Here is a 25,407-nt window from a genome sequence, read left to right as displayed (position 1 = left end):
GCACAATCGCTGACGCGCTTTGGGACTCAAGAACTGTGAAGTTGCGCGATGCAGGTGGGCTGTCGATAAAACCCGCTCTCTCGCTTCGCGAACTGCGAGTCCTTTCCTTTGTTCTCACGCCGCTTCCCAAATCGACACATGTCGCACAAAGCTATCCATAACGATTCGCTGCCAAGACACAACTTGACGCGCCAACTTTCCTCACTGAAGGTTCGTGCAAAGGAAAGGCGCAACCTGCATGACCTATCAGCGCGAATGGCTCTACACACGACGAAACAAGGATGCGACATCTGATCCAGCATTTCGGAAGAGTATCACTTTATAGCGGGAAGACTACCCTGACAGCTGGAGCAGCATCTGGGTAGCATCTGACCAAACCGCTCTTGACTCAGTACCTATAACTCCGCCGATGGGGGATGAGCGGCATCCTTTCTGCATCGCTAACAACACTGGTGATGCCACACTTTTCTGACAAAAGACCATCGTAACAATATCCTCTCGCAGCCGCTACTCCTTCGTCTCCTGCCAATGCAACTTCGTCCCAGGTCCTAACAGCATTAGTCTCCATCCACAAACCACCATACCCGAAGCAAGCTCCACTTACCGATTATCATCGTAGGAGGACACGCATACAACCTTGTCTGCCCATCCTCATCCAGCAGCGCCCCAAGAGGGAACTCTACACCAAAGTCAACCATCTCCCCATCTCGCCACACACTCACCACCACCAACATACCAAAAGACTCAAGCTGCACATCATCCCCCTCCCCCGTATACTGCACCGACTTCACTCGATCAAACTGCTCAGCCCAGTACATAGGCATAGGCTCAAACTTATCTTCATCGAGCATCCAACGGCCTAGAGCGAGGAGAGTCACGCCGGAGCTACAGAGCAGCAGTCCGTTCTGCAAAGTAAAGGTCGCAGCTTGCTCGCGGTCACCCATGGTAGCTGGGTGCTTCTCCTCGGTCTTGACGGCCTCGTTGTCGGTCATTTTACTAACGAACTGACCGTTAATTTCGATGAGGAAGCGGCGGTTTAGGTTTGTGCTTTTGTCTGTGTTTTCCATGATTGTGGGGCTGAGGGAAAGATGAATAGGGATCGGGATGGAAGAGAAGAGTTGATATCTTGCCCTTGGTAGCCATGAAGGCTTTTAGTATGTGTCCTTGGTAGTACAAGTCGCAGAGCTGAAGTAACTCGCGCATACCTAGTCTGTGATAGTGCGGCACTTGGCAATCCATTGGGCTTGACGAGCTGACGCGAACCAAATACATGAAAGGCACGCCTTTGTTCTATACGCGGCACACACCATGCAAGCCAAGGTATATACACCTCAGCGGCTTATCTTACGAAAGCCATCATCACTAGTCCAGCCAACTAGACGGTTCACACTAGCAACAAAGCTTCAACCCGAGCTTCTCCGCATTGTGGCATTGAATTGGATTGGTATCAACTATATACATACATCCCCTTACACTGTCTTCTCTACAACTTCGCAAAAACAGTCGGCACAGCCCCGCCCATCTCAACAAGCGTACTCTTATTCCTCACCCAAGCCTCAAGCCCCTTCTTACCGTTCTCCACACCAACACCACTCTGCTTCCAGCCACCGACGCTCATCTCAGCCGGGCTCTCACCCCAGGTGTTGACCCATGTGATACCCGCTTCGAGCTGAGCAATGACCTTGTGCGCGAGGTTGAGGTCCTTGGTGAAGACACCCGCCGCAAGACCGACATCGGTGTTGTTGGCGCGTTGGACGACTTCCTCGACGGTCTTGTATGTGAGAATGGACATGACGGGGCCGAAGATTTCTTCGCGGACGATCTTCATGTCGTCGGTGCAGTTTGTGAAGACGGTGGGTTGGACCCAGTAACCGTTTTGGTAGGCTTTGTCGCTGTGCGATGAGACCCATGATGGGGTTTCAGGGCCTCCGCATAGCATCTTCGCCTTGTCGTTGTCGCGGCCGTGCTTGATGTATTGTATGACCTTCTCGTAGTGCGGCTTCGATACCAGCGGGCCGAAGTTGGTGGCCATGTCGTGGAGGTTGCCCGGACGAATGTATTGCATCTTCTCCAGTAATCGCTTCTCGAATTCCGACTTCATTGCTTCGGGGATGAAGACTCGTGTGCCGTTGGTGCAGACCTGTCCTGTTGAGAAGAAGTTGGCCAGCATTGCGCCGTCGACTGCCTGATCTACGTCCGCGTCTGGCAGGATGACGCATGCCGACTTGCCGCCTAGCTCCATTGTCACGTACTTCATCTCGCCGGATGCGCTGCCTGCGACCTTCTTGCCTGTCGAGACTTGTCCGGTGAAGCTGACCTTGGCGATGCCGGAGTGCTTGGTGAGGTACGCGCCGACCTCGCCGCCACCCTGGACGACGTTGAAGACACCTGGCGGTACTCCAGCTTCAGCGTAGATGTCCGCTAGCACTGTGGAGTGTAGTGGAGTAAACTCTGACGGTTTGTAGACCATGCAGTTGCCGGCTGCCAGGCAAGGCGCAGACTTCCACAGCGCGATCTGAATGGGGTAGTTCCACGCGCCAATGCCCGCACACACGCCCAGTGAGTTCTTAGTCGTGTACACCCACGCGTCTGGTCGCAGTTGTGCCGTCTCGCCGTTCATGCCGCCTCCGCCTACGAGGTTCGCAAAGTATTCGAGGACATCGGCGCCGGTGACTACATCTACGGTCGAGGTCTCGGAGAAGGGCTTGCCGGTGTCGCTGGTCTCGATGCGGGCGAGTTCGTCATTGCGTGCGCGGAGCAGGGCAGCCGCTCGCTGGAGGATACGCGCGCGCTCGATGGGTGGTGTCGCGGACCATGCAGGGAACGCTCGTTGCGCCGAGGCTATCGCAGCATCTATGCCAGCGTTGGAGGTTGTGTGGATGTTCGCGACTGGCTGAGCGGTCGCGGGGTCAATGGTTTGGAAGGTGGAAGTGGAAGAGCCTGACTGAAGCTTGCCGTCGTAGTAGGCTGATCGGGGCGCATATGGGAGAGACATGGTAAGTGGCTTGTTGGCGCAATGGAAAAGCCTGAGGTTGCTTCTGGTGTTGACGCGGAGTCGCAAAAGTTTGGTCGCCACGATGGTCACGATGAGCGAGATGTACCGGGAGAATTCTTATGCACAGTTTGATCTGCGCGTGTCAGCCAAGCAGTCAAGATTGGCGCGGTGATGTAACGTGAACGAACATTTGTATGGGCGATAGCGGCGGGGAGCTTGTCTGCAGCTGTTGCGCCTCTACTTCCTTTCACGATCAGTAATCCTTCGCCTTCGGAACGTCGCCGAGGGGTACGTCAGCTGAGGGATATGCAAGGGATGCGAGCGAGATGGAGAAAGCAGCGGCGCGCGCTTTTCAGCGGGATGGCGTCGTTTCCTGTCGCTGCTACTGTCTGGCACAAAAACGTCGCTCCGATGGCTGCCGCCCTCACCGCCTAGCGATCGGGGAAGGTGCGGCATCGACGGACAGGGATGGCCAGCTCGGAAGCTGCAGCCCAGCGGGGTCGCGCTAGGCCCAACGCGCCCATCACATCATCGGACGCTTTTACGACGTCTTTTTTTCCTTCACTGGCAACCACGGGTGCCATAACCACGTCGTCACCAACACCATTATAGTCGTTGTTGGACGCAATTGATCAATCACACTTACTACCTGCTCACAGTTTACTATCCGCTGTATTTCGGCCCATCGCCTTTCCTTCATCGCACCCGTCGCAACATCGCCATCCTGAGGCGTTGGTACGCACGTGCACGCGTCCGGTCCAACCGTAAACGGCCCTATTTAGCACAGTCTTATCTGGAAGGCGAACGACACATCTTGCAGCGGCGCACGACTCTCCATTCCCCAGCCTCATCGCCAGCTCACTTTTGCTGCTCCGACCTTCTGCCGACCGCCCGATCGCGACGCCCGGCCCATCTAGACAACATCGTCTCCTTCGAGCGATAGTCCGCCTGGATATATAAGCTTGCTCCTGACGTGAAAAGCTCTCTTTAGCAGAAGTATATTCTCGCCATCACCCCAAGCCCACCACCCACACGCAACAATGGCTTTCGAGACCGTGACCTCCATCCCCAAGGATGCCGAGTATGACTTTGTCATTGTCGGAGGAGGCACAGCGGGCTGTGTCATCGCCTCGCGACTCACCGAATATCTCCCCAACAAGAAGGTCCTCTTGATTGAGGCCGGCCCAAGCGACTTCATGGACGACCGTGTGCTGCTGCTCAAGGACTGGCTCAACCTTCTCGGAGGAGAGCTCGACTACGACTACGGAACCACCGAACAGCCCAACGGCAACTCTCACATCCGACACTCACGTGCAAAGGTCCTCGGTGGCTGCTCATCACACAACACCCTCATCTCCTTCAGGCCGTTTGAGTACGACTGCAAGCGATGGGAGGCCCAGGGCTGCAAGGGCTGGAGCTTCAAGACCTTCATGCGCGTGCTTGACAACCTGCGCAACACCGTCCAGCCTGTCCACGAGAAGCACCGCAACCAGCTGTGCCTCGACTGGATCGACTCGTGCTCAACCGCCATGGACATTCCCGTAATCCACGACTTTAACCACGAAATCAAGACCAAGGGCGCCCTCAAGCCCTCCGTCGGTTTCTTCTCCGTATCATACAACCCCGACGATGGCCGCCGGAGCAGCGCTAGTGTCGCCTACATCCACCCCATCCTCCGCGGTGAGGAGAAGCGCGACAACCTGACTGTTCTCACCAACGCGTGGGTCAGCAAGGTCAATGTCAAGGGCGACAAGGTCACCGGCATTGACCTAGCGCTCCAAAGCGGCGAGAAATTCACTCTCAACCCCAAGTGCGAGACCATCCTCTGCGCAGGCGCCGTCGACACCCCACGACTGATGCTCCTCTCTGGTCTCGGCCCCAAGCAGCAACTCTCGGACCTCGGCATCCCTGTCGTAAAAGACATTCCTGGTGTTGGTGAGAACTTGCTAGACCACCCCGAGAGCATCATCCTCTGGGAGCTCAACAAGCCCGTACCCGCAAACCAGACCACCATGGACTCAGACGCTGGTATCTTCCTGCGCCGCGAGATCCCCAACGCAGCGGGTGGTGACGGCGACATTGCCGACATCATGGCCCACTGCTACCAAATCCCGTTCTGCCTGAACACTGCTCGGTAAGCCCAACAACCCCACATTTCCGCGCTGCAACTAACATGATCACCAGCATGGGTTACGACTCCCCCATCGACGCATTCTGCATGACGCCCAACATCCCCCGTCCCCGCTCCCGCGGCCGCATCTACCTCACCTCCGCCGACCCCACCGTCAAACCCGCGCTCGACTTCCGCTACTTCACCGACCCCGAAGGCTACGACGCAGCCACCATCGTCGCTGGTCTCAAGGCTGCCCGCGAAATCGCCAAGCAAGCACCTTTCTCCAACTGGATCAAGCGCGAAGTCGCGCCTGGCCCGAAGGTCGTCACCGACGAAGAGCTCTCCGAGTACGGTCGCCGCGTCGCACACACTGTATACCACCCCGCTGGCACAACCAAGATGGGTGATGTAACAAAGGACGAGATGGCCGTTGTGGACCCCGAGTTGAAGATTCGCGGTCTCAAGAGCGTCAGGATTGCGGATGCGGGTTGTTTCCCCGAGATGCCCACCATCAACCCCATGTTGACTGTGCTGGGTATCGGTGAGCGCGCCGCGGAGTTGATTGCGCAAGAGTGGGGCTGGAAGGGTCTCCAGAAGGAGAGGTTGTAGACGCGCATCGCATTTCAAGAGAAGTGTGGCGGTGGGTAGATATGTGTTGGTAAGATAGATGTGAGTTGATAAGATAATGAGTGACGACTTTGAACGGTCACCCCAATGCGACAATACCCTTTGCAGCAAGATATCACGTATGATTCGTAAGTGAGTCAAGTACATGTGAGTAGATTGGTGAGGAGACGTTTTGTGATCGTCTGACTTGACCGTCATGTGTCTAAAGAGCTAGACGTTTTTCCTGTTTGCGCATTATCGCTCGGCCCGCCACATTGACGGAAGGGTAAGCTATGTGGATGCATGAGCTAGGAGGCACATCTGCTAGTGGCTTCATCTTCCCCTTACTTGTACCAATGTTAGGCCTGGCTGCGCACACTGTTGTTCATGAGAAGTAAGATCGTTGCGATGTTTCGCGAGCCTACTCGAACAGTGGATATATCATCATCCTCAGCATCACATCAAAAGGACGAGAACATCAGAAGGTAAACGGTGGGGAAGTAGGTCTCACGATCAACAAACAACGCACTGAAAAGTTGCAAGTCCCATCAAATCCATTCCTCTACACATCCATCCTACCCTATCCCCTCTCTAATCCTCTATCCCCCCCTATTCTATTCCCCACTACACAGTCAACGTATAAGTAACACTATCACACTTGCCATTAACAATCTGCCTATCCCCACTCGCCAACTGCAACAAACCCCTCCACGTCCCACCATGCTGCATGTTAAAGCACGCTTGGTTGATGTTGTTGTTCGTCATGAATTCTAGGCCGCGCGTCACGGCGTCTTTCATCGTCTTGACTTCGGCGGTTGTGTCGCAGTTTTTTCCGGTGGTTGCCGCGTGGTATTGGTAGTTTACTCTGAAGAGGGGGAGGGGTTAGTGGGCGGTAGGAAGGGTGTGGATGGGGATGGGAGACGGGGGAGAAGGGGGGTGGAGGGAGACGTACCCGTCAACAGCGCCAGAGATAACACCACAAGTGTTGGCCTCGCTTTGCGCCTTCATGAGGTTCGAAACGTAAGTCGCAATCGCGTTCACGTTGAGTGCGACCATGGAGCCTGCGCCCAGAATGGCGATTTGCTCTTCGATGGTGAGGCGTTTGGCGAGGTCGTCGCTGGTTTGAACAGTTAGTAGGGGATGGAGGATGGTTTTAGGAAGGACTTCGTCATCATACCTAGACTGTGTCTTCTCGCTCAATGATGGCAGCGCATCTCGCTCAGGAAGGGAGATGGCCATGGCGTTGTAGCCGAGGCAGAGAGCGGTAGCGGCGATGGCTGAGAAACGCATGACGGGCAGTGGAATGAGGATGTGTGGAATGTGTTGTGAGAGATGAAAGCACGGTAGAGTAGTGATGCTTGAGTGGTGAGGATGATGCGGTAGAACTGTGTGTCTTGCCCGATATATATACACTCTCACGATGAACCGTTCCGACTGGTAAGTTGTCAAGATTCGAGCACGGATTGACTTGCTGCACGCCTTGAGCCATGGTGATCAAGTGCTTGCACGCCTGATGACAACGATGCTGGAGAAAACAGCCTCACGATACGACCGAAGTGTGCTGGATAGAGGCAAGATGCTTGATTGGCAAGCAGGTAGACCGATGCTGTCTTCATCGCATCCCGTGGAAACCGCCGTACAGCCCTGTATGTGTAAGGCGCCCCTCTTGGATCAGCGTCTATACAATATCAATCATGGTGTTGAACTTCGCCGTCTCCAAGGCGTTCCTCTGTCGGTCTGTGCAGCGGGCCGAATCAAGAAGCCGGACCCCATCTTGCCTTGTCGTTTCAGTAATCACAGCCCCCCAAAAAGTTAAACTTCTCAAAAATGGCCGTTTTAGATCGAACATCTACGTCAGCACTGTTCAGGCGTTCCATCCTCCGTCGCTGTTTATAGCCGCACGAGGCAGTGCACCTAAGGCGTACCGGATCGGTCCGTAAAAGAACCCTACGTTTGCGCCGACCGACATCTCCGGATCTTGAAACCAAGACAGATCAAGATCGGCATAAGCTTTCGTGGGGCGGGCTTGTTTGGACTGCGATACTTCGATAATGTTCTTGTACAGTGCATCAGGCACCCCGCGATCATCTATGTCGGTCCTTTGGTACAGCGCTGTAGCATGGATTCACGTCGCCGTCTAGACAACCTCCTCTCTCATTTTGTGATCAAGGCGAGCAGTCTGTTAGGGGGCCTCATCGGGCTCGGGTCGACGAGGCAGAAACGGTCGTCAAGAGCTTGGTTATTGACGAAGAGGGGAGGTAGAGCGCAGGCCTCATGTAGTTTGTGTTCATTTGAAGATGTATATAAGTAATCGATGCGTCGAGATAGAGGTCATCATCCCACCACAACGATTTCTCTCAAGTCACAATACACACCCAAAATACCCCTTTTGCTACACCTCACTTCTTCACGATGCGTTTCCAGCTCGCCCACATCTTCTGCCTCCTCGGCGCTGCCGAGTCTCTCGCCATCGGTGCCCCCGAGAAAGAGTAAGTCGTCGACCCCCTTCGACATGTCTCTGTCATTACAATCCACTGACACAAACCCTCTAGCTACGACCTTCTCGACACCAGAGACATCGCCTCCCCCCTCTCCCCCCGCACCGACATCGAAGTCGCCGCCGGTTTCGTCAGTCAAGGCGCAACCGCCACCCTCGCCATCGTCTCCATCGCCAACTACCTCGCCGTCTACATCAAAGGCCAATCCGACGTCAACAGTTGCTCCGTGATCTCTGGAAACGTCGACGGCGCTGTGTGGCAGTACTACGCGACTACCTCTGGCCCCAAGTGCGACACGACATCTGAGTCGAAGACGATTAGGAATGCGGTTGAGAGGGAACTCAAGTGGATGCAGGAGAATGGGTATGATGCTGCTTGCTTTAAGATGGATCATGGGGGCACTTGGGAGGGTCATCTTAAGATTGCGCTCAATGGGAAGCCGATTGCTAGTGACACGCAGTGTAATGCGGCGAAGTTTGTTAATCTGTAGATGCGTGGCATTGTGGGGATGGGGAACTGAATGGGTGGCATGGGCTCTTGTACGAGCCATCTCGTTCTAGGAGCGTGACGCAGTGTCAGCAGACTTCATTATATATCGTCATGGATACATTTATATCGCATGCTTCTTCGTCTATCTACCACTGTCTCTCATAAGTCCTCATCATCGTCGAACTCAAACACTCGCATGAGGCCATCTTCTCCATGATCGTCCTCCTGCTCCTTGATCTCCTCCTGCCCTGTCGCATGTTCTTGCACTTCCTCCTGTTCACTTGTTTCTTCGCGCATGTCCAAAGGCCCCCTGCCCTCGAAGTTCAGCGTGCCATCCATCTCATGCGTAGCCAGCACATACCCCCCTTCCTCATCCACTCCTCCGGTGATTACTACTCCATCCCGTTCCCTTCTCCTTCTCTCTCTCCTTCTCTGCTCAGCCTGTCTCCTCCTTCGGTCCCGCTCTTCCTTCCCTTGAATCCATCTTCTCATTGGTCTGGGAAGCTCATTCGGCATGACGCCGGTCTTCTCCATGCCCCAAGTGGTGAAAGAGAGTGCCGCGCGGTTGGTGGAGGAAAGAGTTGCTGCGCCGATACTCCATGATGCGCGACCGAGGCCGGACGATGCGAGGGCGCTGGCGAAGGAGATGGTCGCGGTAGAGACCTCTGACAGCGCGGCGCTGGTGTCGTGGAGGGCGGCGGGCCAAGTGCCGGGGAAGGGTGTGGCGGTTGGAAGGGAAGTGGATTGGGGTGATGGGAGGTCTTCCCAGCTTGATGAAGAAGACGAGGAAGGAGATGCGGGCTGAGAAGGGGTTTCGTCTTCCTCGGCATCGATTTGCGACTCAGCGGCGGTGCTGGTGCGGATGTTGGCCGGACGAGCTCGTGGCTCTGGCTCCGCTTGCGCCTCTTCAAAATCGCGATGTTGTGAAGCGCTTAGTGCTGATAGCATGGGCGCATCTTCAAACCCGTCGTGAGCGCTGTAGTATTGTGATTTATGTGAGGAGGCCTCGCGTTGTTGGCGGCCTCTCGGAGCGCTATCGCCCTTTCCGGAAGGGTCGTTGCTGCCTACAGCCTTGCGTGGGCGCCCGATCTTGTCAACCATCTTGGATGTTGAGGTATACAAGGAGTGCTGTGACTACTCTAAGTGGTGTAATATTATAGTAGGTTGCTGACTACAGTTGCGCGATAATGTACCAACGGAACGCGAAGATGGTGCGCGGAGTGTACAGAGGAGGTGGGTGACTGCACTTCGTATCGTGGGGACGAGGTGGTGGTTGCCGTATGTGGTGAATGCGAGAACTTCAACGCGCGATTCAATCGGAAAAGGGAAGTGCGAACGCCTGCGCCAACGTCACTGCTTCACCGCGATCGCAACTTTTTGAGAAGACGCAGGAGGAGAGCTGGTGAGCGAACGGCCACCATGCGCATCGCCAAATCGACTTCACATTTTTTCGTTCTGATCGCAGAACCATGGATACGTGACCAAAAAGCTGGTACAGGCTTTGAATATACGAGACTATGGTAGGTCAGTATACTAAAGCTGCGCGCATAGCACGAGGTTCTGCGCTGATCCATCCATAGGTGTGCTTAGTAAATACAAAGGTATCGCGGCAGGTTTGCTACCTAAGGCGGTTGCGGGTTTGAGCACCAAACGCAGAGCACTCGAAGTGAATGTCACAACACGTGACTGCGCGCGTTGTCACCTCGTCGACCCACCCAGCGATACAAAGAGGGGTAGTTTCTCAATGAAGTGTATGAATGCGCAATTAAGAGAAAAGTCGCGACACATTCACTGCTTCCAGCGTCGCTTGCGCCGACATCGCGCTTTGCATTGTGCCTGCGACCCAGGACCACACAGTGAATACTTGCGACTAGGCAATCACAACACCGTTTCGATAAAAGACCGCGATACCCCGCCCCATACAAAACAACGCGACAGCTCAGACCCTCAGTCTTTATATACCACCCGCTTCCTGCATTCTGCGCATTATCACAGCTGCTCGCATTACACAGCACACTTCCACTACTCGTCGTCAATACTCACCTACTTCACACTCTTTCACATCCACTACAACGATGTCTTCCACCACTCCCAACAACCAGCAGGCCGCACCCAAGATGCGCTCCGTCACCGGTAAGCACCCCCGCGCTCGCGTCTTTGTGCGTCTTTCCGTATACTGACTTGTCGCACAGGAGCTTTCTTGCTCAAGCAGAGTCCTCATCATCTCTCGCATGACATCAAAGACATTCTCGAGAAGCATGGCGTCAAGCTCTCACCCGGTTGTTCCCAAGAGCTCACCCGATACCTCAACGACAAGCTCGAGGCGCACTCCATCCCTTTCGACCCCAAACGTCCCAACCTCCAGGCGGATCTCGACAACAGTGCTCGGCTTCGCGATAGGAGGGCTCAGCTCAAAGACCAGGGCGCGACTTCGAACTCACCCGCGAAGACGCTTCATCGATCGAACCCCGACACCTTCTCGCGGTTCGGCAAGCCTCGCAACATCAACGAGTCTTTCATGGACATTCCGTGGAACGATCCAGTCTCGCCATCCATGTTGCAACCGCCGATGCCCGTCAGCGTGAACTCGCTGCTTCAGGGCTGGCCTCTGAAAGAGAAGTCGGTCGCAGCTGTGAAGACGCCGACCAAGGTCAAGAAAGAGCAGTCTGCACAGGCCGAGATCCAGAACTCCGTTAAGTTCGCGAAAGAGCCTGCCGTCAAGGTCGAGATCGATCGACCCATTGAGACTAAGATTGGATCGGCCAACATCATGAAGCCGACCTCAGTGGAACGAGAGCGCGACGACGACTACCTCGATGTCGGTGAAGAAGAGATTATCGAGCGCGCACCCGTCACTATCACTAAGGACAGCCTCGTCAAGGTAGAAGATAGCGTTGGCAGCGACGTCCAGCGCCACAACCAGATTCGTCGCACCGCCGACTCCAAGTCTCCGCCTGCGCCTGCCATCAAGGCCGAAAAGGCCACGACCACGAGCGCCAAGCGCACCCTCATCGCTTTCGAAGAGATGGACCCCGACGCCGTCTCCTTCACTTCTGGCAACCTCGGCACTATCAAGAAGACCCGCCCTGCTGCCAACCAGGTACCTTCCTCCACACCCGCTATCAAGGCCGAGGACGCCACCTCCGGCTTTCAGAGCTCCATCGGCTCGTCCAAGTCGTCGGGCTTTCACTCTTCCGTTTCGGGTATCAAAAGTGAGTTGCAGGAAACGCCCGACACCACGTACTTTGGCGAGTCGCAGCAGACTCTGGGCCGGTCGCAGAGCCCTTCCAGCCAGACACAGGGTTTCTCGAACTCTTTCTCCCGCAGCCGCTTCGGCAGCCAATCTTTCCTGAGCCCTCCCGGCTCAGCGAATTCACAGACGTCCGGACGCGTCGAGATCAACCCGCGTCGCTCTGCTCGACTATCCCAGGCCAGGACGACCACTGCCGACTCGTCAGCCCCCTCAGCTTCCGCGCCCTCTGCTCCTCCAGCTCCGTCTCCTACCCCATCTTCTGCCTCCTCTGTTGGTGTCAAGCGCCGTCGCTCCGCCAGCCTTACAGACGAAGTAGAGCAAGTAGAGCGCCAGGGTCGCAACAAGAAGTTCGTGACCAAGGAAGTAGTGGCAAAGCAGCGCGAGGCTCGCCACAATGAGGATGCAAAGTACAACAAACGCAGTAGCGCCCAACGTCGTGCCTCGGTGCTTCGTCGCCGCCCGATTTGAAGAGCGCAATTATCCAGGCTATCTTCATCAGTCGCCGGGCGGGTCTCCCAACAAACATACCAGACCACCAGTGGTCGGCATACCTACAGCGCCACTTCAACAACCAGTAACTCACATTCATCGTAGCCCAAGAGGCTTCCATCGCTCGCCGCATCTTGGCTGAGTCAGAACAACCTGCTTTCCGAACGAAAGCCAAAAGAGCTTTCCTTGTCGACCTCTGCACCCGAAGCACGCTTCAATCCAAGGTATCCCGACATCCATTCCGGCCGATCATGTCAGAGAACATCGACAGCCGCCGGTCGAGCTGGTGTAAAGTCCAGAGAGACGTCACCACCCCGTCGACCAGGTGCAAGCTCAAAGAGCGCACCTCCTCCACTACCCCGTCGCCGCGTCCAGAGAGGCGCGCCTATCGAAGTCATTACTACTGAGTTAGCCCAGCTGAATCCGTCCAGAGAGACTTGACAGCTGACGACCGAGATGAGTGAAAGGCCCAAAGAGGCTCGAACCACCGGTCGGGATGAGCGCAAGTCCAAAGGTCTTGACGACTCATCGGCCATCCACCGCTAAGATAATTGGTGGATACTAGCTGGGGATATTTGGAACACAAAAGTGCTTTCATCACCCAGCTGCGATGAGACCGAGTCCACAAAAGTGGCTTGGCTCATCTGCCACCCCCAATTGACCGATCGACCCTTATCGTCGAGCGATCTTGAGTCGACTGGAAGTTCACAGGACTCGTATCGCTGTCGCACTGAGCGCAAGTCAAGAAAGCTTGCCCTACAGTGCGTCCATCTCTTTTCTGCATCTGGCTTCATGTTTAGTTGTTATGTTGTTCGCGGTTGCTGGCTAGCTGCACGGCCATTTCTTGTTCTTCCTTTTGCCGTTACCTGTGTCATTGCCATTGGCACAAAGACGTCTCATTAGCATTTTTGCATGTATTATCAGAAGTTATAGTAGAACAAAAGTTCAGAGATATAAAGACAGTCAACGTGCATCGATGCGAATGTGATGTGGTGACTTCGGCTCTCCGCCCGCGTATCCCCACCTCCGCATGCAGGTCAGATTAAAGTTTAGCGCACCAATACGCGGTCAGCATCGCGACCGACTGCACGCACAACGGCTTTCCTCATTTATGGTGTTACGCCCTGGTTGAAGTCGCACAGCATCGACCCGTCTTACATTGCTTAAAGCGCATACCCCGCCGCTTTTGCCTCAGCACAATGCAACTCCACTCCCGCCTCCTCACGGCCTTCGTCGCCCTCTTCAGCCTTGCTTCTTCCTTCACAATGTCCACTTCAACGCCCAACTCCACCGATACATCCCCCGTAACGCGCATAGCAACATTCCGCTTCCACCCCAATGTCACCGCGGAGCAGAAAGGCGATCGCGCATCTGCCTTTCTTGCGCTTTACGCTGAGCACCCTGAGTTACTGGTCGAAGGGCCAAAAGGAGGAAGACCGCTGAATACGCCACTAAACCTGACGAATGTGAAGAGGGAGAGTGTGTGGGACTTGGGTTTCGTTGTAGTCTTCAAGGTATGGAATGGATGGTGACGCGACCGCATCACGAGTGCTGACATTGAGTAGGATGAAGCCTCGAGACAGGTGTTCGATAAAGATCCGACGCACGATAAGCTGAAGGTATGTGACATCTCCATCGTTGTAGAAGGATTAAGCTGATATGGCGGAAGAATGAGACGGACCCGTTGCTTGAGCAGGTGTTTGTGTATGACTTTGTTGCGCAGCCGAATCTGGGCTGGTGATGGCAGTAGGGGAAAAAGAATCCCGGTCACGTGGCGGGATCGCAATTTGCAGCACACATACTATAGGGTCTTAACAGGGAGTCAGCTCTCACTTCGCGCATACTCCTGGCGGTGCTCTCGTTTGCTGTGACGTGACTCCGTCGGCGCTAGCGCTTCGCGCCTGCCTATCTAGATGTCAACAAACCAAGACTTCTCTCGCTCTCTCTCACTACGCGGAACCTCACCCATAATGGCAAAACCATATCTAGAGCATCTGCTCGCCTTCTCCGATCACATCTTCGCGGATGGTCGCTTGCAGCTAATTCAACGCCTTAGCGATGAGGAGCTCCTTACCTTGATTCGGGATGGACTCGGTCGTACTAGCCGCAAAGCACGCGAGATGTTGAGTGTCAACCTGCTTGATCTCATCAATACAGAACCGAGAACCTCCGAGTTGCTCGTCGGGAACAGTAAGAACTCAAAGGCTGGGTGAGGACTAGTTACTAACCAGCGGTATTACAGACTTCAGGCAGCCTATACAGTCCGCACCCGCACCCACACCCAACGCGCACGACCTCGCAACGTCTGGCATGGCATCGCGGAGGGGCCAGCCCAAAAGGAAGGCCACGGAAAACGCAGATCACTTCGGCGTCCGACTCCATACAGCGGCCGCGCTCAACACGACCAATGAAGGTATCAGCAACTCCATCAGCGGAGAACAAGAGGACAATGGAGACTGGGCGGGTATGACCGCGGAACATGACCACGATCTACAAGATGAGACCCCTGCAGACGCCAACACTGATATTAATGTCGTCAACGTATGGTCCACAGCCTGTGCTATACCCAAGCTCAAGATAGGTGCATGGGTTATGAACATTTCCGAAATGGAAGAATGGCAACCGCTCGGCGATGTTGCGTCGGGTAACAGTATCGCTGCAAGATTCTTGACAGACTTCACTTCCGACCAAGCCAAGCATGCGGCATATGCAGGGGTGGCTAGGAACGCAGCACTTTATATCGCCGGGGGCAAATGCATCAACATTCTCGTCTTGCAGAATGGCTGTGGTCGAATGGCTTTTGAGAACGCTCGTGCAAACACGCATAGGGCTTGCGACACTTGCATTCGCACCCGGCGCCTTTGCGTACGAGTCGTACATTGTCGCTTGGGTACAAAGCTCTGCGTCTATCCGCTACCTGAAGCCTGTCGTGAGAGCAAGGCGCTGGGTTCCATCGCTGCCTGGGTCATTGGAGGATGATGGCGAAGGAGGCAGGCGGCGAGAAAGAAACCGAGCAGGTATGCTGGAGTCTACGTCAGTCCCATGACGAACCCTGCGAAGATCCTCATGCGATGTAGACTTTTAGTCGTTTCCTTCGATCGCGCGGTCAAGTAGGGTATTCGGGTTCTTGTCCTCTTGAGGACGAGACGGAAGAGAGATGGAATAGACGAGTAATAAACGATAAAATGATCACGTCGGCTGCTTGATGCGGTGAGCCTTGACAGCTATTGACCCTACTGAATATTACCCAAGCTCTCTAGTAATGCGCGAGCTTGCCCTTGACAACGTTGTGAAGAGGCGTGAGATCCAAAGCTGTGTGTGAGGGATTGGGTATGATGCGGATTCGCAAACCTTTGGTGTTCGTCGGTCCGAGCTTCAGACGATGCGCTAGTCGCTAGCTCGGCCGGGGATTGCCGCCCGGTGCCATCAACAAACATCCGGTGCCGGCTATCCACCTCGCACCACAGCATCTCTCACGTGTGCGCGTCTACACGATGACGAGCTCGTATCTGGAGGCGCTGCTTGCGCTGACCGGTAATGAAAAGTTCGCCGATGCGCGCATGAGGCTCATTGATGGCCTGAACTGGGAAGAGCTGGAAATCGTTGCCGTCGAAGGAATAACCGGATGTACCAACCGAAGGGTACGAGAGCGATTGGTCTGCGCAATGCTCAATATCCTGAAAGAGAATCCCAATGTCGAGCCAATGACAGTTCCAAAGACTGGTAAAGATGCAATTATGGACATATGAGGCGCCGGCTGATATGTATCACCACAGAATCTCTGGGGTTTGTCCCCATCGCACCTCGGATAGACGCGACACAAGTAAAAGCAGCAACCCCTTCGGTGGGCAAGCGAAAGCGCGCTATTAAAGATACAAATAGCGAGCGACAGGAACCTGCTAGTAAGGCATACAAAAATGAACCGATTGGTGGCTCATCGTTGGACACCATCGACCTACGTGATGACGAGAACGAGGACAAGAACGAGGACGATTACGAGAGTGACATGTGGGAAGCGGATAACGTCATACATCCATACGACTATCGCCTCGCGATAACTCCGACAGTCATCGATCTAGAAGATTCCGTCAAAGATGAGGAAGAAAGCAATACAGTAGCGCCACAAGCGGTGCTGTACGCGGACCAAAATCCTGCGACGGACGTAAACTTCATTACATTTCCCGCAGCCTCCGCAACCGATCCAAATCCCAGACTCAGGATAGGCGTATGGGCTCCAAACAGCTTCGGAGGTGGCGCCTGGCTACCTCTTCATGACCTATCACCTGGGGACGGTAGGGTTATCCACGCAATATTCAATCGAGTCTACATGTCGCATCCTAAAATATCGACAATGTATCGGTCAATAGTGAGGGATGCAGAACGCTTCATGCAGAGGGGAATGTGCGTCTGCCACTGGCTGTACAGCGGCACAGGCGCATCAAAGTACACTTCAGCCGAAGGAGACAAGGACAGGGCTTGTGACCATTGCAATGGCCGGATGCGTCTATGTGTCAGAGTCATTCTGGACACCATGGGGCCCAAGCTGTGCATATTTCCATTGCACGATAAGTTTCGCGCAGGCCAGACTTCGATCTCGCTCGGCGCATATGTCAGACTTAACGGAGTCCTCTTCAGATTTGGGGAGAAGTATGCACGTGGAACATGGGGTATCTCGAGCTTCCCTATCTCCCAATGAGTAGTCACATGCGGCACATCAAGCGTCTCACAATGCATATCGAGGAGCGGGAGAGAGAGCAGCGAGTTGGAAATGAGTCACATCGGGAAGATTTACAGGCAGCTTCGAAATGTCTATCCAGCGTTCATACCGGAGCAACCACCCTTCATGGAGGTCCGAACACACCATTTAATTCTCATCGACAGACCAACCTTCACCTTCTCTATCGTCTCGACACTGCCCCCCACGAAGTCTCAAAATCCGAATGGCGGAAGACTAAGGCTCACCAACAAGATCGAGAGTATCGTTCAAGCTTTTTCCAGAGAAGATACCAAAGTCTTGCTCGCACACCATCCCTTCTTCCGGCATAGTCCCATTCACGAAATACGCAGCGGTTGCGGTAATGGCGCAGATTCCGGGGCTGTACATAACCGTGTGCTACGAACCTCGTTAGCCATTGTCTTTCTCAAGTAAACTACACCCATTCATGGAGCCACGAGATGGTCTTCCACTTACTCCGAGACCATTGTGTTGAAGCACAACACTACCATCCAGCGTCTTTTTCGCCGCATAAGCCCCAGAGATTGGAGTGCGGACGTCATACGGCGAACCGATGAGCAATACAGGGTACCTAGTCTTCGCCTTGAAGTCGCCCTCGTACCGCTCTTTTGCCTGAACCTTCCACAGCGAGCACATTATGTATGCGCCGATGACGTAATCGCTGTTCCAGTCACTCAACTTCGTTATGTGCCGGACGCGTTCCTCGATATCGGCGAGCTCATCAGCACGGAACATGGCGTCGGAGCAACGGATGAGCTGCGTGTTGTCTGCATTGATCGCTGCATCTTGGACGATGAAAGAGCGATTGATCAGGTACTGGCTGTGGTTGTACTCTGAAGTATCGCGGATCATGATGCTGTTGAGATAGCCTGCCAAGTAAGACCCGGATGCCAGACCCATGCGCAGAGCGGTGTCACTAGCCTCAGCGATCTTCTCGTAGGTGACGATATCGGTGGTGACGTTGGGGCCCATAACGATTGGCTCGCGTTTGGCTTCTTCGCTCAGGTGTAGGATTTGGTCGTACAACGAGTCGGAAGAAATGTTGGGGCGAAAGAGGGGACAGGAGGGGCCAGCATCGATGCACTGTTTGGTAAACTGTCCCAAGGCAACTGGCGCGGATTCAGCTGGACCGGTCTCCCTGATGCTCAGTCAGCTTGTGCCGCATTCATCTGGAAGAAGCTACGTACCATCCTTGCTGATACTCGAGCGGGTTGAGAACACCATCAAGCATCATTCGCTCGATTTTGTCGGGAAACATGGCAGCTAGGACCTGACCCAGATACGTGCCATAGGATATGCCTGACGCCGATTAGCCAACAGCCTCAAATTCTAGCCATCGTCTCCAACTCACCCCAGTACCGGAGAAGACCATCCTCGCCTTCCGCAGTCAGAGCATCGACAACCTTCATGAAGTCTCTGGCAACGAACGCCGTACTCATCAAGGATCCATTCACTGCCTCGTTCTGGAAGCAGCGTGCGGCGTATTGCTTGGTGTACGACCAAACAGCACCCAATGCAATATCGAATGAGTTGGTCCTCGTGGGTGTTCGTAAGGTCGCGACCATCCGTTCCATTTCGTCGTTGTAGCAATCTACGGGCATTGTCGTGCCAGTGCCTCTGGGGTCGGGACCGATAATATCGTACTGCCCGCCTGTCATGCTACACGAGAAGAGTTGTTAGCACCTGATCGCAGCATGTACCCGACAAGCAGCAACTTACGCAATAACATAACGACCTTGTTGCAAAAGCCAGTCAGTTGCGGGCAGACCCGGACCTCCCCAGTTCGTCAACACACTCCCCAGCTTAGGCTCTTTGGTCGCTTTGACTTTCAGGATGTTGAGGGTGAGTGTGTTGTTGTTCGAATGGGGCAGCGTATAGTCAAGAGGTACAACCAGCTTTCCGAGATAGGTGTCGGGTCTGCCCAGAACGGTGGACGCATCTGTCCAGTTGATCGCGATGTTCTCGGAATCCTCAGAGCATTCGGTGTATTCAAAAGATGATTGTGACGCCGTCGCAGCGATGTTGAGGCCTGCGATTAACGCGAGGCAAAGGGTCGTCCTTGGAAACATATCGGTACAGTAGTTGTGACGGCCTGTCGATGGTATCGAGATGCGTCCCTAGAGTCTGGTACACTATATATATTTTTACTAAATCCTGCTTTCCCACCTGGTCAGCCTTGCAGATGCAACAGGAGAGGACGAGGCGTCCTTCGCGCAGTGCTAGTTGTGGGGGCCGCATCAGAATCAAGCGCTCGTCATTGCCGGACGTGATCAACGGAGCCACAATGACATCGAATTCGTGAGCACTGTCGTTAGTAAGAACTGCTAGGCGAAAATAGCCAGCCAGAACCGAAGTAGAGCGCAGTCGTGGCTAATTGGATTCGCGCATACACTATGAGGTATATGCTGCGCACCTATACCGAAACGGACTGCGATATGGCCAAGCTTTCTTCCTAGTTAATGCTCGCTGTTGAAAGTCTCGCTGTTTTGGGGTAGCCTCAAACACCGCCCGCTATCAGCGCTAACCCTGTTAGGAAGTCAGAAAGGCCAAGACGAACAGCAACGAATGAGGAGGAGCAATGGCAGCGATGGCATTGTGGGATTGTTATTGGCCAGCACCAGATCGCGCTTCCTTCCCTTGAATGCAGTCAGCTCAGCTCGCTACTTTAATGCCGAACCGAGACAAGTGCGCATGCACTTCGGCATCTCGGTGACCCATCGAATGTGGCAATTTCGGTTCTGGGAAGCACTGAAGTATGCAATAGTCGATGGTTCATTCAAACTAGATTCAGGGCTGGCCTAAGCAGTCAACGACACCATGCCTCAATTGGCCGTTGCATAAACTTTGAGATCGCATCGATTCGTCAGGCCGATCAGCAGACACCCGCTGGTACAAGAGTTGTAAACCTGCAAATCGATCTCATTAGCCATCTCTCTGGAAACGTTCGACACGAAATACTTACGGCTCATCAAAACACTCATTCCAACCAGGTTTATTCCGACGCCAGTATCGTCGGAGTACTCCTCGCGCCTTCAAAGAACTGTTGCTGCCAAGAAGGCGAGCATGATCCTCCAAGTGCCGTTCAATCCAGATCTGGGTCATTTGCTGAACGTGATAGCCCGCTTCCACGCCAAGTACACACAGTGGAAATGTCGATATCTTCTTTAACTGTTTTAATGGTGTAGCAGCCTTCAAATCTTTGAGTAGACGATCACGATGCCGCATTCGCATGAGATCCATCTCTGTGTCGCTGGGAAGGATGTCAACAGCTTGCAAGGACATTATGCAGTAGAGTGCGATTGCAGACTGCCAGATCGATGCGATTAGCTGCCAGTCATCTTTCTGATCCTTGGACTGCGCCCATTCTCTTGGGCCGAAGGATTCGATACGAGAGAGAATGCTGCGTGCATCTTGAGCGTACTGATGCGGGTCCACAACGGGTGTGAGGCTGAGCTGTTGACGCAGGCGGTTGATGCGGATTATCTCAATGAAGAGTGTCGACGGACACAGTGTGTAAGGGAGGATAAGGCTATACACCTTCTCTACTTCCTCGATATGCTGTTCGAGTGGCTCAGTGATACTGATCTGATGCGATGCTGGACCAAGACTATTCGAAAAGGTTACGATGCTGCATGATGTCAGCCAAATTTGTCGCGATCATCGTGGAATACTAACAGTACGAAGATCACTAGCGCTGATGTCATGTGAGGTACTGTGCGTCGCAGTGATCCAAAGCCACCACGCATATCTATCAGTCGCTTCATTCCATCTGCATGCGACCTCCAGTCGACATCTGTAGAGCTATGTACCTAAGATAGCAATCAGCCTTTTGGGCCCGTACGTGGCAGATTTGTCAGAGTGTACCTCCATTGCCAGAAACATGAGGATGCTGGCGATTGTCTGATCACTACTGCGGGTTTCCTTCCTCGCGACATTCTCGTTGAGAGCGCGTATAGCAAGGCCTCGATAATGGTATATCTTGAGGCGATTGTTTGCGATGGTCGCACGGTCCTTGCCTGGAGGCAACGAGGTCAAATGGTAGTTGAGACTCAAGCAGACAGTAGTGTAGTGCATTGGAGGAGCAAGTATATGCAGAGCCCACACTGGGAAGTGCACTACTGCTGGATTGGGTGCTAGGCAGTCCGTCTCTTGGATATCCGGGTAAATCTTAGTGTTAACTATCGGACTTAGTACATGTATGCCTTTCGTCGGAGCATGCGTACATACAGTAATTGACGGCTTGTACCACATCGTGTGTCTCATCCGACAAGAAATCGTACGATGGAAGTCTGTTCATCTCCATGATCTGCAACAGTCTCCGTATCTTTGCGAGAGGCCTCTGGTTTGACTGGAGAAGTAGTGCGGCTTCCCAGTGCCGGCCCCTTTCTACTACTTCCTTGATCTGGTCTTTGTTGCCGATGCACATGATGCGTTCGCCCACCCCACAGCCCGCCCCGGCCTCTACAGCTAGTGGCTCAATGGGGTCGACCTGCTGCTTGATCACAGAGTCGCGCCACCATGCTGGCTTGTCTTCTTGCACTAATAGGCCGGCAAATTGGCTCTTGGATAGTTCGCTCTCTTCCGGGTCGAGCTGAAGCTCTTCGGAGACCGGCCACGAGCACCCTCCTTCTCCGAGGATCTCTGGTAGACATGCGTCTCTAGATACCTCAGGAGCAGCAAAGGGTTCATTTGAAATGATGGGCGCGAGTTTCTCTAGCTTCCTTTCTCTGATAGCGGATATTGGTAGCCGGCATTCCTTCTTCTTCTTCTTCGGACGGATTGTCACGTGTCCCGGTTCCACCCACTGCAAAGGCTTCTGGTCGCTGTATCCTGGGCATTCCTTACCCGTCTTGGTACATTTTCTGCAAAGTGGCAGGGTGCGATCGCATACCAGGCGTCGTTTGAAGCACTCCCAACATTGACGGGCCGCTATGCTGTCACTGGTCCTAGCGTCCTGCATGACGTCATCCACGTGTATCGACTTTGAATATTGCGCGATGTGATCTCGAATCGGCTCGACTGTGATCTAGTAGAGGTCTCGACGGTCGATGCAAACTCTTCGACATCTTGTTAGTCGTATGTAAGCGCTTGATGCGGGCGGGGCATGGGCACTGTCAGCAGGCAAATGCTTGGCCAAATTCCTGCCCAAATACGGACAAACGAGCAACAGTCGCCACAGCCAACTGTACCACAGTATACCCTTCGAGTGACGCTCGCGACAGTTGTCGCTTTGCTTTCGAGACCGGATTTCAGATATCTTAACCCGGCAGTTTGACAGCATCTTCTAGCACGTAATACCATGCCGCTGGTGAAGTGTCACGTGCTCACGTGTCCGCTTAGTCGCGGTGCAGTTGCATGGCGTTACACAGCATTCGCACAAACATTTCGCAAAACAACGACCAACATTAACAGCTTCTCCTGTCCCACATCGTCGCAGCTAAGGTGGCTTTGAAAGCTGGCGACGCCAATTATCATCCACTAACACCTTCGCTGGGTCATCACCTGTCCTGTCTACCCACAAGACATACGCAGGTACCACGTTAGCGTCACTCTGCGTAGCAAACAACAATACAACCGGACTCTTTCTTCCATCTCCGCCAACCATGTCATACTACGACAGCGATCTCAAAGCCATACTCGCGCGGTTTCACAGCCAACCAGACACTGACATGCGCAAGGACATACTCAAGAATCTCAGCGATAACCAGCTATCGCGTGTAGTCATCCAAGGTGTGAAATGCGAGTTCGAAAGAGAAGGACTGGAGAACATTGCGCTAGTTATGCTGGCTGTCATCTCAAGGACTCCAGGCTTGAACGCGCATGATGTACATGAAGAGAACGGAGTCGCGGTGAAGCATGAAGAAACCAATGGGGAGTGTGAGGTCGTCATCAAGATGGAAGAGCTATACGACGTCAACGGATTCCCCATGAAGGAATCTGAGCGTAAGACCATGTAGTTATCCCTAGGCTACCGTAATCTATGCTAACGTTAACCTTACAGCAGATCGAAGCGAGCTTGCTTCAGATCCGGGCCCCTCAACGATAGCATCACTGTCCACTAGGTCAGATCTCAGACGAGGCCAAGAAGCATCTGAAGTGTCTAGGACTAAACACAAAGCTGGCCGTCGCGTGGAGGCCCACTACAGCAAGTGGAAGCGTGATAGAGACGCTGCTCAGGCCCACTATACCTTCCCAAAAAGGCCTCGCTGGCGTGTATGAAGCTGCGATCCGGCCGTTGACATGGAATTCTGGCAACCAGACCGCAAGATGGAAGTCAAATTCGAGTGTCTCGACCCCATGAGGCTTGATTCAAGGGCTGAGGTACCTAGTAGAGGAAGGACGCATATGATGCTTATGATGAGTTCGTCGGCGAAGATCGGTCTTAAACCGTGTTCTGATTCTTTCAACCCGACTTAATAGTTTTCATCTTTCTTCGATGCGTGCGCGTCACCTCGTCCGTTTGCACTTTCCCAATCCACGCGTTTTCACCGCTAGCGCCGTTGCGCCGCGCCGCGTAGTCAACAACAATACTGCTCTTCCTTCACCTTCCACCCTACATATCTTCCCGTCAGCGTAACTCGCCATGTCGACCGTCGATTCCTACCTCAAGGCCTTGCTCGCGCTTTCTGGAAACGACCAGCTCGCCACACCCCGCCAACATCTTCTCCAAGGCATCAATGACGACGACCTTTCGGAACTTCTGAAGAAGGTCGTGGGGAGGGAATTCGCGCGTGGTGGCCTGGAAGACATCATTTCGGTCATTCTGGACGTCATCGCTAAGGACCCGGCCTCGGCCTCGGCCAACGGTGATGGTAGCAGTGTCGCTCGCGCGACAGCTAGCGTCAAGATCGAGCAAGGGCATGGAAACAGCATCCAGCAGCATTGTGAGTAGCCTGCAACAGGTTTTGTAGGATCCAACTAATCATGAACAAGCCCTGAGCGAGATCATGGTGATCAAAGATCGTTCAGCATCAGGCGAATCGGCAACACCAGCAACATCAGCGACATCAGCAACACCAGCAGCATCAGCAACGCCAGCCACGTCGGTAACAAGCAAGCGAAGACTCTCACCGTCTCCTGGCAGTGCGATTCGCAAACGTTCCAGACCCGATACACCTTCTGTAGTCGCCACGCAGGCTGCTGCCTTCGCCTCAAAGGTGAGCCTTCGAGACTGTGAGATAGAGCAGGTGATCGACAACAAGATCGTTCCGCGCATGGAAATCCTCCACTGGGGTGTCTTCTGCGATGGTTGGATACGGAGCGGGAGCGCCTTGGTTGCCCTACTCGCCCCAAAGTTTGATGAAGATTACCTCTCTACAGACCTCCATGTATCAGAATGGGGTAAGCTACTAAGACTACGCGAAAAGGGAGTCGCCACCGGATGCTGCGTCAATGACACCATTATTATGAGAGCAAAGGTGCCTGGTGGGCGAACAGGAAAAGACAACGAGGCCTGCGATCGCTGTATTAGGGCGAAGCGCTTGTGCGCTCGGCTTGTGCGAGACAGGGAATTGATCAGCCTTGCCTTTGTCCCCTTACCTCAGAAATATCGCCGTGGGGCAATGATAGACTCGCTGGACTATTGGGTGCGTTCTTGAGTAATCTTGACGCGTGAGTTTGTCACACGGGCACGAAGGAATTGATCGATGGGAATTCGTACACGAAGAAGATCATGGTTTCCAAATGTCGACTAGACGAATACAAAGACTTCTCTATTGTAGTTCGAAGAAGGAAAAGTCGACGTAGTCTTCTGAGATACGTTCTGGTCGATGGCTGTGGAAATACAATCCTTGATCAACACGTTCCTTCGTACATCGAGCAGTTGAGGAGAATGAGTGAACAATGCAGAAGCCTCTCATATCTTTCCGTCCCCGTGAATAATGTGATTCTACGGAAATCCTCACACCAGAATCAACGAACAAGTAAAGGTACCCTCATCGCCGAGTCTCTCACCTGCTGTCTCCGCGCACATCCCCACCCCATCTTTATATGTCGCCTTCCATCCACTTTGTCTTCTCCGTCCTCTCCTCCACCTCTCTTCCTTCACGCTCCTATCTAAGAACACAGTCTCGCTACCCATACCGCTATGTCAACAGCACAAACCTACCACGACGCGCTCTTTGCACTCTCCGGCAACCCCATCGTGGCTGGTGCAAGGACAGCTCTTCTCGCGAGCATCAGCGACAACGAAGTCATCGATGTCATCACCCACGGCCTCAAAGCTGGTAT

General features: G+C 53.8%; 9 protein-coding genes across 9 annotated transcripts; 5 read left to right on the top strand and 4 right to left on the bottom strand.

The window, feature by feature from the left end:
• Positions 1-1,483: 1,483 nt before the first annotated feature.
• On the bottom strand, positions 1,484-2,995 carry J4E84_001487 (uncharacterized protein; the record flags this gene model as incomplete). The annotated part of the gene is made up of 1 exon (XM_049384119.1): positions 1,484-2,995. One exon carries the CDS (start codon positions 2,993-2,995, stop codon positions 1,484-1,486), a length of 1,512 nt encoding a protein of 503 aa, XP_049249637.1.
• Positions 2,996-4,035: 1,040 nt separating this feature from the next.
• Positions 4,036-5,717, top strand: J4E84_001486 (uncharacterized protein; the record flags this gene model as incomplete). The annotated part of the gene is made up of 2 exons (XM_049384118.1): positions 4,036-5,129; positions 5,180-5,717. 2 exons carry the CDS (start codon positions 4,036-4,038, stop codon positions 5,715-5,717), a joined length of 1,632 nt encoding a protein of 543 aa, XP_049249636.1.
• Positions 5,718-6,338: 621 nt separating this feature from the next.
• On the bottom strand, positions 6,339-7,004 carry J4E84_001485 (uncharacterized protein; the record flags this gene model as incomplete). The annotated part of the gene is made up of 2 exons (XM_049384117.1): positions 6,339-6,579; positions 6,667-7,004. 2 exons carry the CDS (start codon positions 7,002-7,004, stop codon positions 6,339-6,341), a joined length of 579 nt encoding a protein of 192 aa, XP_049249635.1.
• A 1,222-nt stretch (positions 7,005-8,226) lies between these two features.
• On the top strand, positions 8,227-8,702 carry J4E84_001484 (uncharacterized protein; the record flags this gene model as incomplete). The annotated part of the gene is made up of 2 exons (XM_049384116.1): positions 8,227-8,234; positions 8,267-8,702. 2 exons carry the CDS (start codon positions 8,227-8,229, stop codon positions 8,700-8,702), a joined length of 444 nt encoding a protein of 147 aa, XP_049249634.1.
• A 158-nt stretch (positions 8,703-8,860) lies between these two features.
• Positions 8,861-9,802, bottom strand: J4E84_001483 (uncharacterized protein; the record flags this gene model as incomplete). Its single annotated transcript, XM_049384115.1, has 1 exon — positions 8,861-9,802. The coding sequence occupies one exon, from the start codon at positions 9,800-9,802 to the stop codon at positions 8,861-8,863; it is 942 nt and encodes a 313-aa protein (XP_049249633.1).
• Positions 9,803-10,818: 1,016 nt separating this feature from the next.
• J4E84_001482 (uncharacterized protein) lies at positions 10,819-12,422 on the top strand (the record flags this gene model as incomplete). The annotated part of the gene is made up of 2 exons (XM_049384114.1): positions 10,819-10,827; positions 10,914-12,422. The coding sequence occupies 2 exons, from the start codon at positions 10,819-10,821 to the stop codon at positions 12,420-12,422; spliced, it is 1,518 nt and encodes a 505-aa protein (XP_049249632.1).
• Positions 12,423-14,563: 2,141 nt separating this feature from the next.
• Positions 14,564-15,422, top strand: J4E84_001481 (uncharacterized protein; the record flags this gene model as incomplete). Its single annotated transcript, XM_049384113.1, has 2 exons — positions 14,564-14,572; positions 14,697-15,422. 2 exons carry the CDS (start codon positions 14,564-14,566, stop codon positions 15,420-15,422), a joined length of 735 nt encoding a protein of 244 aa, XP_049249631.1.
• A 2,146-nt stretch (positions 15,423-17,568) lies between these two features.
• J4E84_001480 (uncharacterized protein) lies at positions 17,569-18,368 on the bottom strand (the record flags this gene model as incomplete). The annotated part of the gene is made up of 2 exons (XM_049384112.1): positions 17,569-18,287; positions 18,362-18,368. 2 exons carry the CDS (start codon positions 18,366-18,368, stop codon positions 17,569-17,571), a joined length of 726 nt encoding a protein of 241 aa, XP_049249630.1.
• Positions 18,369-23,761: 5,393 nt separating this feature from the next.
• On the top strand, positions 23,762-24,070 carry J4E84_001479 (uncharacterized protein; the record flags this gene model as incomplete). The annotated part of the gene is given in 2 exon segments (XM_049384111.1): positions 23,762-23,770; positions 23,789-24,070. 2 exon segments carry the CDS (start codon positions 23,762-23,764, stop codon positions 24,068-24,070), a joined length of 291 nt encoding a protein of 96 aa, XP_049249629.1.
• Between the last annotated feature and the right edge of the window lie 1,337 nt (positions 24,071-25,407).

The sequence above is a fragment of the Alternaria hordeiaustralica genome, assembly GCF_023758085.1.
Source record: "Alternaria hordeiaustralica strain BMP 2776 chromosome Unknown scaffold_1, whole genome shotgun sequence".
Classification (NCBI taxonomy): domain Eukaryota; kingdom Fungi; phylum Ascomycota; class Dothideomycetes; order Pleosporales; family Pleosporaceae; genus Alternaria; species Alternaria hordeiaustralica.
The sequence above is the reverse complement of the archived record's forward strand: the minus strand, read 5'-3'. Positions and strand labels throughout refer to the sequence as shown.